The sequence below is a fragment of the Xenopus tropicalis genome, chromosome 5 (assembly GCF_000004195.4).
Source record: "Xenopus tropicalis strain Nigerian chromosome 5, UCB_Xtro_10.0, whole genome shotgun sequence".
Taxonomy (NCBI): domain Eukaryota; kingdom Metazoa; phylum Chordata; class Amphibia; order Anura; family Pipidae; genus Xenopus; species Xenopus tropicalis.
Genome location: NC_030681.2, coordinates 87,334,101 through 87,347,563, shown reverse-complemented (window position 1 = coordinate 87,347,563; position 13,463 = coordinate 87,334,101). Strand labels below are relative to the sequence as shown.

The following is a 13,463-nucleotide window of genomic DNA, read 5'->3' as shown; positions in this document are numbered from 1 at the left end:
ACAACATAGAAGGGTAAGTCAGTACATACAAGCTCACTGTTGCCACTGAGATGCTTAGTGCACATCGCAGTGCATTCTAATTCGCAGACACCCACATTTTGCTGCAATTTATTATTTATTATTCACATCACACTTCTTTACCATGAGTACTGATGATGTTGCTGGGATACAATTACCTGTCCATGCATTCTACAAAATTGTATTTAAAGATAAAGCATGATGGGAGTTATAAAAACCTATAAAATACCAGACTGTATGGTGAATGTGAAATCCTTAATCCCTCAAACCCCCCTCGACTATGCATAGAAATGGTTCCTAAACTGGAATCACAGTTCCCTCCCCTAGAAACCAGCTTGAATGTCACTTCTCAGAATCTCAGTGATTCGTGAATACTATGATTTAAATGATTTGTACCCCAATATCTTTCTATATCTAAACTCATTTTATGAGGTAAGGGGACCCGGACTAAAGCCTAAAGTGGGCTTCTAAACTATTTGCTTTTTGATTCCCTTAAAATCATAATTCTGCACTTTTATTAGGACATGTGAATGTGAATTTTCTGTTTTGTTTACCTTAATCAACAAAGGTAGGTGAGTGAGGTACCCCCACAGTATATACTAACACTCAAGCATTAATATGAAATAAAGTAGTGCACACTCAATATAGTGGGGTAAATGCCTGGGTGCACAAAAAAGTCACATACAAGCATATCTGTGCAAAATCGAGTTGTAGCAAATAAATGGGATCAAGAAATCAGAACTCCAGTTTTATGAATAACAACATTTGCAACAAATTGCAGCTGTGATAATAGCTAAAATGTTACATTTAAGGGGAAATTCTGTAAATAAAACTGTAGTGTGTTACAGATGAACCTACTAAAAGTCACCATTCACCTGTATTGTTATACAATTATTGGCCTTTGTATTTTGCTGCCTTCCAGGCTGCCACTAAAAATGCTATTTTGGTTGCTGGGGTCACTGTTTCCAACAAAATTAAAATAGAATGACTTTAAAGCTTCTTATTTTTGACTCTTTTTTTCACAATAAATCTGACTTAAATACTGTGTTAAATGATAAAGGTGGACTAACCCTTTAAAGTCTCAGCAGACTGATCATGCATTTGAGTACTAAGGCACATGTGTTCAGTTCAGTTAAATGGGTATTATTGCTTCCTGTCACTGAGCTGTGAAGAAAGGCATGCATATACTGTATACTCAAATTACTAGAAGATTACACAAGGTATCTCTTAAAAGTTTTCCTCATATTGCAAATATATTGCATTACATTTCATAAACCTGCATGCTGGCACAACAAAACAACTATAGTACAAACTGCAAAAAAAAAATCCAATGTAGGTAAGAGTCATAATGACCAAACTATTTATTTGTGCCAATATTTATTATAGCATTAAAGTACACATTGTTGTTAGAATTCACACAAATATGCGGACGCACAAAAATGCATACAGTGTGACTACACAATGAACAACATGCCGAGAACTCACCGGATATCATCCAAACTCAGGCTATTTCTGCAGCAGGTGCATAAAAATACAGGGACAGAGCATTAAAATAAAAATCAAGTGAAAATATCAGCCTAGCATCAATTATTCCATTCTCAAAATTGAAAATTTTGAAAATGTGAATGTAAACGGCGAATGTAAACTTTCCCACTGGCTCACCTATACTTCATCTTACTGCGCCAGCCTAAACAGAATAATAATGGAAGCTGATGCTACATGGTTGATAATTAAATTCTAATGTAAATTGCAATGGTTTCTGAGCTGCCATCTAACGTGAATCTAAAATACATACTTGTCTTATTATGACTGTATGATGACTTTTATATTCTAAATACATTATACTGTGAGTCCCAAAGCTCAGGTAAGGGACAGCCGCACAGAGCATGTGCTGTAAATAAGAAGAAGAGAAGATGGAGAGCTACTTGGGATATCTACAGAGGCACATACTGTATCTTTACTGCTAAAGAGGTGTGGTTGCCTTAAGCTTATAAAGAATCTCAAAACTTAACGTGAATCTTTTCTAGCCTGCTACTCTGTTCGCCTTAAAGCAGCATATAAAGAATAACTACACCCTAAAAACAAATATGTGTAGAAATGTCATTTATTATACTGAACTTACTGCACCAGCCAAAGGTTTCATAATGTCTATAGCAGTAATGATTCAGGCCTTAAAAATTTGTGCACGGGGATCACCAATTTGGATTTTGTTATAAGTGCCAGTGACACACACATGCTCAATGTGCACTGGGCAGCTGATAAGCAGAAGCTAAAGCTTGGGGGTCATATCAGTTTATCAAGCAGTAAATGAGGTTGACCTGTCAAAGAAGCTGATGTTATAGGGCTGATTTATAAACTGTGATTCAAACTGCATTTGTTTTTTAATGGCCATTTAATGAAAATCTGAATTACTAATCAGTCACAGCAGCACAGAGCATGTGCAGTAAATAAGCAGAAAAGAAGATGGGGAGCTACTGGGGGTATCTTTGAAGGCACAGATCTTCCTTGCTAAAGGGCTGGGGTTGCCTTGGGATGGTACAGAAGCCCAAAACATAATGTGCAGCATTATTATTTCTAGCCTACTTCTTTGTTGTGCTTTTGTTCTCCTTTTTCAAACCTAATAATAGTATGCCATCTTCATATTAATCTATTGTCAATATATAACGTATCCCTAGAATATATACAGAATTTTAACTTAAGGATATGCAAAAAGTTAGTTGCGGTACTGATAGCGCATAGATGTGTATTTTGTAATATTAACTTATCACACGTGACTGGCAAGCATTTATATAAAACATAACATTTAAAGGGGTTATCCACCTTCGCTTAGCTCAACTCAAGAATGCTACATATTATGTTCCCCTCCAGCATGATAAGTCGATTTGCAGTACAAAATCATATCTAATATGCTTAGCGCACAACTTAAAACATACCCCAATGTGCTGAAGTTGCAAGCAGGCATCCCTGGTCATTTTACAGAGGGAAGAGCATCTTTTCTCTTGGTAGCGCAGGTCACATGGAACTTTAATCTTATTGGCCAGCAGCGGATCTCTTGTCATTAGCTATATACATCAAGCTTGATGTATTTGTACAAGTTCTAATTATGATCTGCTCTCCACAATTGTGAATAAAGCATTCCAACTTTGTTACTTGCTCTCAAATAGCTTAAGAACTGTCAAACAAGGAGTTAACTTCTCATGCTTGTCTCGCAATGAGAAGCAAAGCCTTGCCATAAGGACACATCACAAACTCAAGCCTTAACGCTGTTCTCATATAATATGATTTACAAGCGTCCCACTCAATCCCTCCCTTTCCCAGCATGTATCACTGAAGATATCAGCAAAGTTCATGCTGTCTTGATCACATTGCCAGAAATTTAGCTTTATGTTTATGCAAATTATTTGGAGGTGCTCCCCCCTCCCTCCTCCCCTCCCCCCTCCCTAGTTCTGTTTAGGACTGCACTGCCCAAACTTAACTGCTTACTTTTACATCTGTGCGCCCCCAGCATCTATTGCTCAGAAGAGCAAATACTTCATGTAAAGGTCATGAACAAATGGAAATTAGCAGATAAGATGTAGAAATGCACAGTTCATTTTGAAGCTCCTACTGCCCATACTTAAGGAGTCACCACCCCCCTGCCCCTGTACTTATATTAACAGCTGTCATAGAAAGAATCACTAACAAAATAACTCAACGACTGGGATTTTTTAAAGCATATACATTACATATTTACTAAAAATGAACTTATCTGCTGGGATAACTACATTTACGTGAAGGTGAACAACCCCTTTAGGAAGATATGCAATTATTAAAAAGTTGTTAAAACATTCCGCTTGAAAAAAAATTCCACATAGAATCAATAGTAAGTGTTTTTCACCAATGCATGAACAAATAAAATGTCTCTAGACACTGTTAATTAGCAGGATAGTATCCCATAGGGAAAAAAAATACTAAGTTATGTGTAATAACTAGAATGCACTCTTAGAAGTACAAGTGCTAGAGTATGGTATGAATATATACTGTATGTGCCAGTTTCAGTGATTTTTATTCTGCCTATATATGATTAGGTTAGTTCAGCATCTGTCACCTTTCATCTGGACACCTTATAGTTATGGCTTTCAATAGTTCTCACTGTAAGCACAATTATTTAAGGTAAAACGGAGTTGTCTGAAAAACTAATGTTTTTCCTCCTAATAAGACTTTTTAGGTAAACAATAAGAAATAACTCCTTTCCACAGAAATCCTTACTACCTTAACATATCTTTCCACAGGCTAGTTTCACAGTAAACAGAGTAACCTATTAAGAGGAAGTGACCTGAGAGAAATAGCACAATACAATATCAAATCTACAAAACTTGCCAAAGTCTAACCCACAGAACACAAGGTGATCTCATTAGTGGAAGTGACCCAAAAAATAAGCAGGAACTATTGTGAATTACCAGAGGTTATATCCATATGATTCAGGGTAGCCTCTCTAGATAAAGTGACCTTATAATCAGAAACGCTTTGAAGGAAACGGAGCACTATTATTTGCCAATTCTTGAAAATGGAATTCTTGATAAAAGATCCCCTGCCTGTACCTTAAATTATATAAAATTAGATAGGTAAACACATACATGCATATACACCTTTTACTAAAGGTAGCCTCTGTAGGCAGTGTTCAGAGGAAAAACTAATAACTTTTGGAAAGCTTTGCAGATTGGTACTTGGTGTAGAAAAGTGTCTTTACCCATGTTCGATTTGTCAGAATCTGTACTTTCCAAAAATATATAGTTTTCTGTGGGTCTTTGTACAGTTGGGGGGGGGGGTCTTACTACACATAATCATGTGTAATACACAGTCATGGGGCTCTTTCTGCAGAAACTGATTTGGCAGGCGAGAAAAATCTGCATGCTACAGATATGAAACTGTTAAGTAGACATTTGGTGTTCATATTAAGGTGAATTGCCTTTGTATGTAAGAAATTGTGCAAGATGGCAACATTTTTTTAAAAAAATGCTTCAAAACCGCTCACTTTAGGAAAGCTTTGCCATTTATTAGTATGGGGTAGGAAAAATAATTGCCCGTTTTTTTTTTGTAGTTTTTACCACAAGTAAATTTGCCCAATTAGTATGCACAAGGTATATTTTGGAGTCTCTAAGTTCCATGTACTTTTATAAACCTATGCACACTGAGCATAAAACTGTTCAGTGGACACCTGGCATTTATATTTAGGATGTTTTATCTTGGTACCTAATTATATGCGAGAGATAAGATGCTCCAAAGCTCTGCTCTGGAGCAGAAAGACGTATACCAATTTTGGTCTCGGGGAACCTGTACTTTCTGAAAATATATGGCTTTTTGGGTTAAGCATACTATTTTGTAGCTTTATCCCTCATAACATTATGTAAATGTGTTGATTTTGCAGGAGCTGAAATGATAGCTCATATAGGGTATGTTAACCTTGGGGGCCCTAAAAGTCACATACTTGGGTATCAAACTGTTAAGTGGACCCCTGACATTCATATTTAGGGTGTTTTATCAGATTACCTTATGACCTGTAAGAGATGCTGCAAAGTGGAAGCTTTAGGGTCATTTTTGGAAATGTCATCAATATCGCTAATTTTAGCAGAGCCTTGTAGCTTGGTACTTTTAAGTAGAAAGACATGTTTACCCATTCTGGATTCGAGGGAACATGGACTTTCAAAAAATATATGGCTTTCAGGAGTAAACATACTTTTTTGTAGCTTTATCCCATATACAATTATGTAAATGTGGTGATTTTGCAGGAGCTGAAATGATAGATCATATGGGGTAGTTTTACCTTGGGGCCCCTAAATGCCCACATAATACTTAGGTAAACCTATGCACATTCAGCATCAAACTATTTGGTGGATCCTTGGTGTTCATATTTAGGATGGTTTTCTTGGTATCTAATGCTGCGTTGGAGATAAGATGCTATAGACTGGAATCTTTGAAGCAATTTTTTAAAATGTCAAATTTTTATAAAAACCGGTAAATTTAGAAAAGCATTGCAACTTGGTAGTTTGGAGTAGACAGACAGTTTTACCTATTCTGGCTTCATCAGAATCTGTTCTTTTCAGCATATAGTATTCTAGGGTACATCTACGGTTAGTGAAAATTTTGGCATTAAAATCTAAACTATGCAGCTTTCTGGAGCAGTGCTTTGCAAATTTTTTAATATAGTTTTTGACCTATACAAGTGAGAAAATCTCGATAAAACTACATATCCCGTATATACTCGAGTTATAAGCCAAGTTTGCCAGCACTCAAAACGTGCTGAAAAAGGAACCTTCGGCATATACTCGAGTTGATTAGTAAGGGCAGTGCTGGATTACTTGTCCGACCAGACGCACATGTGCGTGCGTTTATCCGGGCTCTGCTCATTCGGGCAATATATGCTTTTTTTAATAGCTGACCTTAGCAACCTAAAAAGTGTTTTATATGGGACTTCACAAAAACAGACCATTTTGCACCCATTACCTCTCAAAAGTAGGCACTCCACGGTTAATTAAGGATGCATAGTAAACGACCCTTACTAATGCAATGCCAATAATCTCACTGCTAGCTAACATATAGAGATGAATGTACAGTTACTGCTTGCCATTTTTACACTGTTTACTCTTTTTACTTGAGAAGAGTGAATGAAGTGCTGTTTTAAGGCTAATGGTACATGATTGTTTTGACTACTTCTGCTGTCGGACAAAAACTGAGGATCAAAGCTTTTGTCACCTCTATTCAAAGTAATGAAAGAAACTCATTACTATGAGTGGAACTCCACCTGTTACCCCTAAATGTGTGCTTTAGACACTACATTTCCCATAGATCAGTGCTGTCCAACTGGCGGCCCGCGGGCCCTCGACCCCCCTCTGTGTGGCCCCCCACCTGTTTGGCTGCTTTGATGGCTTAACTTTGTGTAAGCTTTAAATGGTATCAGCACTGAGATTAACTGGCTCCCTGCATGGTTCTCACCTCAGATTCAGGCTGTAATCCCTCTGTATTGTTTAAAAATGTAACCCCCTGTACTGTTCACACCTTTTAATCTCTGCATTGTTCAACCCCTGCAGTGTTCACAGGCTCAGGCTGTAATCACCCTCATTGTTCACCTCTTCACACCTCAGACATTGTATTATGTACTATCTGGCCTATGCTGCCTGTGTATAGGCAGCATAGGGTAGGCAGAGTATGGCACATAGGCAGCATAGGGCAGGGAGGGTATGGCATCCACAGGCAGCATAGGACAGGCACAGTATGGCACACACAGGCAGCATAGGGCAGGGAGAGTATGGCACACACAGGCAGCATAGGAAAGGTAGAGTGCTGTCTGCATGTGCCATACTCTGCCTACCCTTTGCTGCCTGTGGAAGGTGAACCTGGCAGGGGTTTGTTCTGGGAGTTTGTTAGCAGTTGGAAATAGCCATTAAATGGTCCCTAAGGTGTGTAATTATATGCTGGGGGTTGCTGTGCATAATATAATTCTTTAACATATGAATGATGATATCCCTGCAGCAACCATTGTGATAAAATGGGTGTGGTTTGAAGTGGGTGTGGTTTAAAATGTGGGAGTGGCCAAAACTGGCTTCCATTAGCGGCCCTCCACCATGTATGCGAGAGAAATTCCGGCCCTCGGCCCTGCAGAAGTTGGACAGAACTGCCATAGATTGTTATCTAGCAACCACAGTGATGGATTCTTAAAACACACTTGTACAGTAGACACTCCGTTTGCTAGCACCATCACATTTTCCTAAAGAAAACAGCAGCTTTCACCCGGTGGCCATTTTTCCTCTGATACATTTAAATTTGCAAACAGCACACATTTCATCAAGAATACAGGCTCACACAGGCAGACCTGTCTTTGATAAAAGTTCTGGCTGTATTTGCCTGCCTGTAAGATTACTGCATGTAACTCCATTCAGCCTGGACATTTTCAGGCTGCTAGTAATTGTGCTTAGAAAGGTTAGCACTCATTGCCATCTCATTTTCACGTAACATTAATAGAAATATATTTGTTGATACATATGTGTTCTGAGGATATATTAATTGACTTTAATACATATTATTGCATATTAATCTGCAGCTGCTAACATATATGTAAAGTTCACAGGGGGTCACGCCGAGTGTCCTTTTATTAAATATTTGATTATTGAAACTTAGCAGTAGCTGCTGCATTTCCCACCCTAGACTCGAGTCAATAAATTTTTCCAGTTTTCTTTGGTAAAATTAGGTACCACTCTGTGTGCGCACATTTGGGCTGTTGCCATAGCCTTCAGTGCAGGCACACAGAGAGGCATATGGAAGCGTATCCACTTCTCTCAGCCAGGCAGAAAAGCGCAGGTCTGAGAGAAGCGGCGATACGCTTCATCTGACCTCACCCTTATATTAAGTGCCTTTTAAAGTTACATACCTGTTAAATTTTGAGCCACGTGTAGGAGACTCTGCACCTTCCAGTAGTTGTCTAAAATACTAAGGAGATAAGCTGTTAAAACCAGTAAATGTAAAGTTAAACAGTGCAGCCTGACAGAACATTTTTAAAGACAGAATTGATTGAGAAAAAATAGATTCTGCACATGGAGCAGTCATAATAACGCAACTATTTGTGCCTAATAAAAAAAAAAAAAAAACTATGTATGAATATGCTAAAAATGGAGTGTTTGAATGTGGTAATGGTGGATAGTATGCTAGTTTTGTTGCTGTGCACATCCTTACCTCATCACTGTGGCAAAACATTGGGGTAAAAACGTTCTCCAAAAGGGAAAGTACATGTTCATAGGCTTCAAAAAGGCAACACATGGTTTGTAGTTTCACTACTTCTTTATATGGGCCTTCAGCAACTAGAAAATAAATAAAATATGCCTTAAGCGACTAGAGATTAGGAAAATTCTTATTTGAAGGCCCTATATTGGACATGCATGTGGCATGGGGTTTTCCAGATGAGAAATTTTCTGTAATTTGGAGCACTGTGCCTTAATGCTAATAAGAAAATTTAAACCGAATATGAATATTTTGCTATAAACATAAATTATTGCTAGTTTAGGTGACATCAAGAAAAATGTACTGTCTTATTATTATAGATAAAGCAAATCAGTCAGAAATTAAATAACTGTTAAATGGTAACAGCATTCCTGGATTTTGAAGCTTTCTGGATTATACTTTTTAACAAACTGCAGTTTTTAAATAAATCCACACTGGAAAAAATATGAATGTTAATTAATCAGTTCTTCTGGAACTGTGTTAAACATTGCAGCCAGAACAATGCAGTCCTACACAAGTGTGATAATCCTGTTCTCGTAGCACAGATACAATGAACTGCTGTTTAGCTAAATGTTTGATGCTTTTGCCTCCCTACACTTCAAGTGATTACTACAAAACTGCCAATATAACATACAGAGTAGTGGTTCATTTCTTTAATAAAAAGCAAAGGGTGCATGCAGGCTAAATTCTATAAACAATATCATTCTATACAGTCACCTTAAAGGAGACATATCCTATAAAAATTATGAATGTACCAGTGAATTATACTCCTCTAGATATAGAAGGATTGTGTTTAAAAAGTTGTGTTTCTGACTGATTTATTGAGAAATTCCACAAAAACCCCACTAGCCCCACCCATCTGTTCCACTTCCTGCTGGCTGAATTCTCTGGATGAGCTGGGGAGCCGGCGGCCCTCCGTACACTGCACTGTAGGATAGGAACCAATCAGCAGCTAGGCTGACCTGATGGGGAACTGAAGCCTATCTGTGCTGTGTGTGAGTGCAGGGCTTTGATTGGCTCTCCCCCTCCTACTGTGCTTCTGGCAGGGACCATTAGGACACGCCCACTCTTCATTTCACACTAGACGGAGAAGTCAGAGGATCTATAGGGAGCTCCAATAAAGGGGCCATTGTTACAGATAGGATTAATTTTTAGCACAAAGGGAAACCAGCACCGTATATTATTCATAACTGCCTACAAAATTAGGGTTTGTCCCATTTATCCAATATGTCTCCTTTAACACTATTCAAAATATAAATTTAGTCAGGCACTTACTTTTTTTAATTTCTTCCACAATGAAAGGATCAAAACGTATTTTATCAATGCTTTCTTCCAGGCAATAAGTCTTGTAGATTTTCAGCACCTCTTTATGAAGTGCCTGCAGTTCGTCATCACTTATCTCTGGTCTTAAGATCTTGTCATTAAATTCCTCTTTAAGGGAAAATTACATTTGAAAAACTTGTAAAAACAACTCACACCCACAATATAAAACTGTTGCATTTTGCATTTACAAATATCATGTTCTTTCTTGTTCATGCCCCACTCTGAGGCAGGAGCAGAGCAAGGAGAAAGTTTAGGCTGCATACAGATCAGTGGAGAGGCTTCGTAGTGGAACACTGAGTGGGTAATAGGATGGTTGGAAACATACACATAGAAGGATGTAAAGTTTGGGTTGTGGGAAGACTGGCAAGGTAACAAGTAATGTAGGGTAGAAAGCATAGAAAGAAGTATAGGTTGCAGTTGGTGGGCTAAGGTGCAAAGAAGCAGCTGCGTTTTACAGCATTTTTAACTAGTTTAAAACTTTTACATTTTAAATTAAAAGCAAAGTGACCCATGTATAGCAAAGTACTGTTAACCACAAAACAGAACTCAAACCACCCAAGCCACAAAGTAATTCACAGCTGTACTAAAAGGATATATTTTCTTTGCATATTTAAACAATCTACTTCACAGTTTAATTTACAATATATTTATTGGACAGGTAGTTAATATAAAATAACCTACCTACTGTAAGGCAAAACTGCAATACATGTACTGCTCCCTCTTGCTTCAGAAAATTCATAAAGCGGAATAAGAGATCTTGCTCTTTTCTGATTTCCTGCAGTTCCATTTTAAGAACCTAAAGTAGAAAATATCATATCATGTATATATCAATCTCATATCATGCTTTTACTTTGAAATGCAACCATCCATTACAAGAAGAATAAACTGCCTTACTCTGGTTATCTCCTTGAATATGATCCTAATCATTGCCTGGGAAAATTATTATGCTCTTTTAATGAAACTGATCTCTTTTGCAACTCCACTTGAGATGTAACTAAATAAGAAAAGGGCTACTACAAAATGTTTTGCTTAGGTTTGGTAGGCACGCATCAGTATAACCACCAGCCCAGCAAGCAAATTGTCTGAGCGCATACACACAGTTCTGCCGCTTACACTGGGCTGTGGGGTCAGCTGGTGTGGTAGTAGAGTTACTAGCACTACTGACATAAATTATAGTAATTCAGTATCATTTTAAATAGGCATGTACAAAATCTACACTTTTGTGATTAATCTGATTCACAAATCTTTCATGAAGGATTAGGTATATTGGATACAGTGGATATAAAAAGTCTCCACACCCCTAGTCAAATCTCAGGTTCCTGTGCTGTACAAAAATGAGACAAAGATAAATCATTTCAGAACTTTTTCCACCTTTAATGTGACCTATAAAGCGTACAATTAAATTGAAAAGCAAACTGAAATCTTTTCAGATTTAGGTTTGTTTTTAAATTGAGTGGTACAGTTTATAGGTCACATTAAAGGTGGAAAAAGTTCTGAAATGATTTATCTTTTGTCTCATTTTTGTACAGAACAGGAACCTGACATTTTATCAGGGGTGTGTAGACTTTTTATATCCAACAGTAACAATTCCCTAAGTTTTCTCATAGTCAGTACACAGGGATACCAAAGCTCTATGTTAACATATGTATTACCCTGTAATAAAAGCACCTTTGCTAAAAATGACAGCATACTGGTCATTTACATTATAAAGAATAGCCAAAGAATCATAATTAGAATCTCTACTTCATATTCATGATATGAATATGCTCAGGCAGAACTTAAGACAAGTGCTTAAGCTGGAATGCGGTACTTACTGATGGATTCTTGTTTCTAGGCTCTGCAAATTTTTGAAGAAAGGGGATCAAGCTTGAAGTAGGCTCAGTTGCTTGTTCAGGCTGAAAGAGAGAAAGTTTCTAAGAACTTTCTAGGAATGTGCTGAATCTAGGATTTCCATCACTTTTTGCAAGATTTTAATTTGCCAAAATGTTTATATATGTAAATTATAAATGGGGGTAAAAGCTACTCACAAAATTTAAAGGGATAGGGATTTAAAGGGTTAAAGAAATTGCAATATTCAAACGAAAGAAGCTCCAAGCACACCGGATTAAAAAGGATAAAACTTCATCTTTATTAGTCCATTAAGATGCGGGTACCTAACGCGTTTCGTGCGCGTGCGCACTTAATCATAGGCATACCCGAAAAGAAATTGCAATATAATTAGCAAGTTGTTTATATAAATTATAGTAGTCTTTCTAAAGCAAACACCCCAATTTTACCAGTGCAGGGTACAGTGCTACTGTTCCTTTAGGGTGAAGACAAACGGAGCTACTAATAGCAGCTACTTGTCTACTAAAATAGACAATGTTGATCATTTACTGATAACGGTCTCTTTGTGTTTTAGCAGAAGCAGTTCTCAGTATTGTTTAGGGCTCTGGCACACGGGGAGATTAGTCGCCCGCGACAAATCTCCCTGTCACGTGCGACTAATCTCCCCGAACTACCATCCCACCGGCGAAAATGTAAGTCGCCGGTGGGATGGCACACGCTGCGCAGGCGATTTCGGCAAATCGCCGAAAATGCCTTGTGAGGCAACTTCGGCGAATATGCCGAAATCGCCTGCGCAGTGTGTGCCATCCCACTGGCGACTTACATTTTCGCCGGTGGGATGGTAGTTCGGGGAGATTAGTCGCCCGTGACAGGGAGATTTGTTTCGGGCGACTAATCTCCCCATGTGCCAGAGCCCTTATGACAGGGTATTTTCTAGAGTTTAGTAGCCATGAAAAAGTAGCTGATACTAGTAGCTCTGTGTGGCTTCACCCTTAGGGTGATGGCCCACTGGCAGATTAGTCGCCTGCAGTTAATCTTGGCTACCGTAGGTGACTAATCTCCCCAAAATGCCTTTCCTCTGGCAATAAAGTTAAATGCCAGTGGCATATGCATTGCTTCGTTTTTTCGAATGACTTCCCACCAGTGATAAACATTATTGCCGGTGGGAAGGCATTTTGGGGAGATTAGTCTATCATGGCAGCAAAAATTTATCACGCGCGACTAATATCCCTAATCTTGTGCCTTAATCACTTCAGAAACATACATCTATCTTTACAGTTCTTTAGCTATGAAGACTTTTATTAGGCCACATACAGGTGACAAAGCATAACTAAAAACCCCTCTAATTTTGTAGGCAATAATGAAAAAAAGATGGTTCTAATTTTACCGTGTGCCAAAAATTTAAATTATCTTTAAAAAAAAGTACCACTTTATTAGAACTACCTAGAGCTGGGCGGTATGACCAAAAATTTATATCACGGTATTTTTCAAAATTATATCGGTGTCACAGTATTTGACGGTATTTTTTTTTTCCCATGCATGAT

At 38.0% G+C, this 13,463-nt stretch overlaps 1 protein-coding gene across 10 annotated transcripts in view; it reads right to left on the bottom strand.

The window, feature by feature from the left end:
• The window catches only part of snx14 (sorting nexin 14), a 74,926-nt gene that overhangs the window by 38,219 nt on the left and 23,244 nt on the right, over nucleotides 1-13,463 (bottom strand). For 7 of the 10 annotated variants that reach the window (XR_004222631.1, XM_031901817.1, XM_031901816.1 and 4 more), the window contains 6 exons: nucleotides 11,907-11,987; nucleotides 10,774-10,888; nucleotides 10,045-10,200; nucleotides 8,725-8,849; nucleotides 8,423-8,481; nucleotides 1,504-1,530 (listed from right to left, as the gene is read on the bottom strand). Coding sequence is in view for 9 of the 10 variants with exons in the window: in XM_031901817.1 (XP_031757677.1) it covers nucleotides 1,504-1,530; nucleotides 8,423-8,481; nucleotides 8,725-8,849; nucleotides 10,045-10,200; nucleotides 10,774-10,888; nucleotides 11,907-11,987 (563 nt within the window). In the remaining variant the exon portion in view is untranslated. 10 annotated transcript variants of the gene reach the window in all.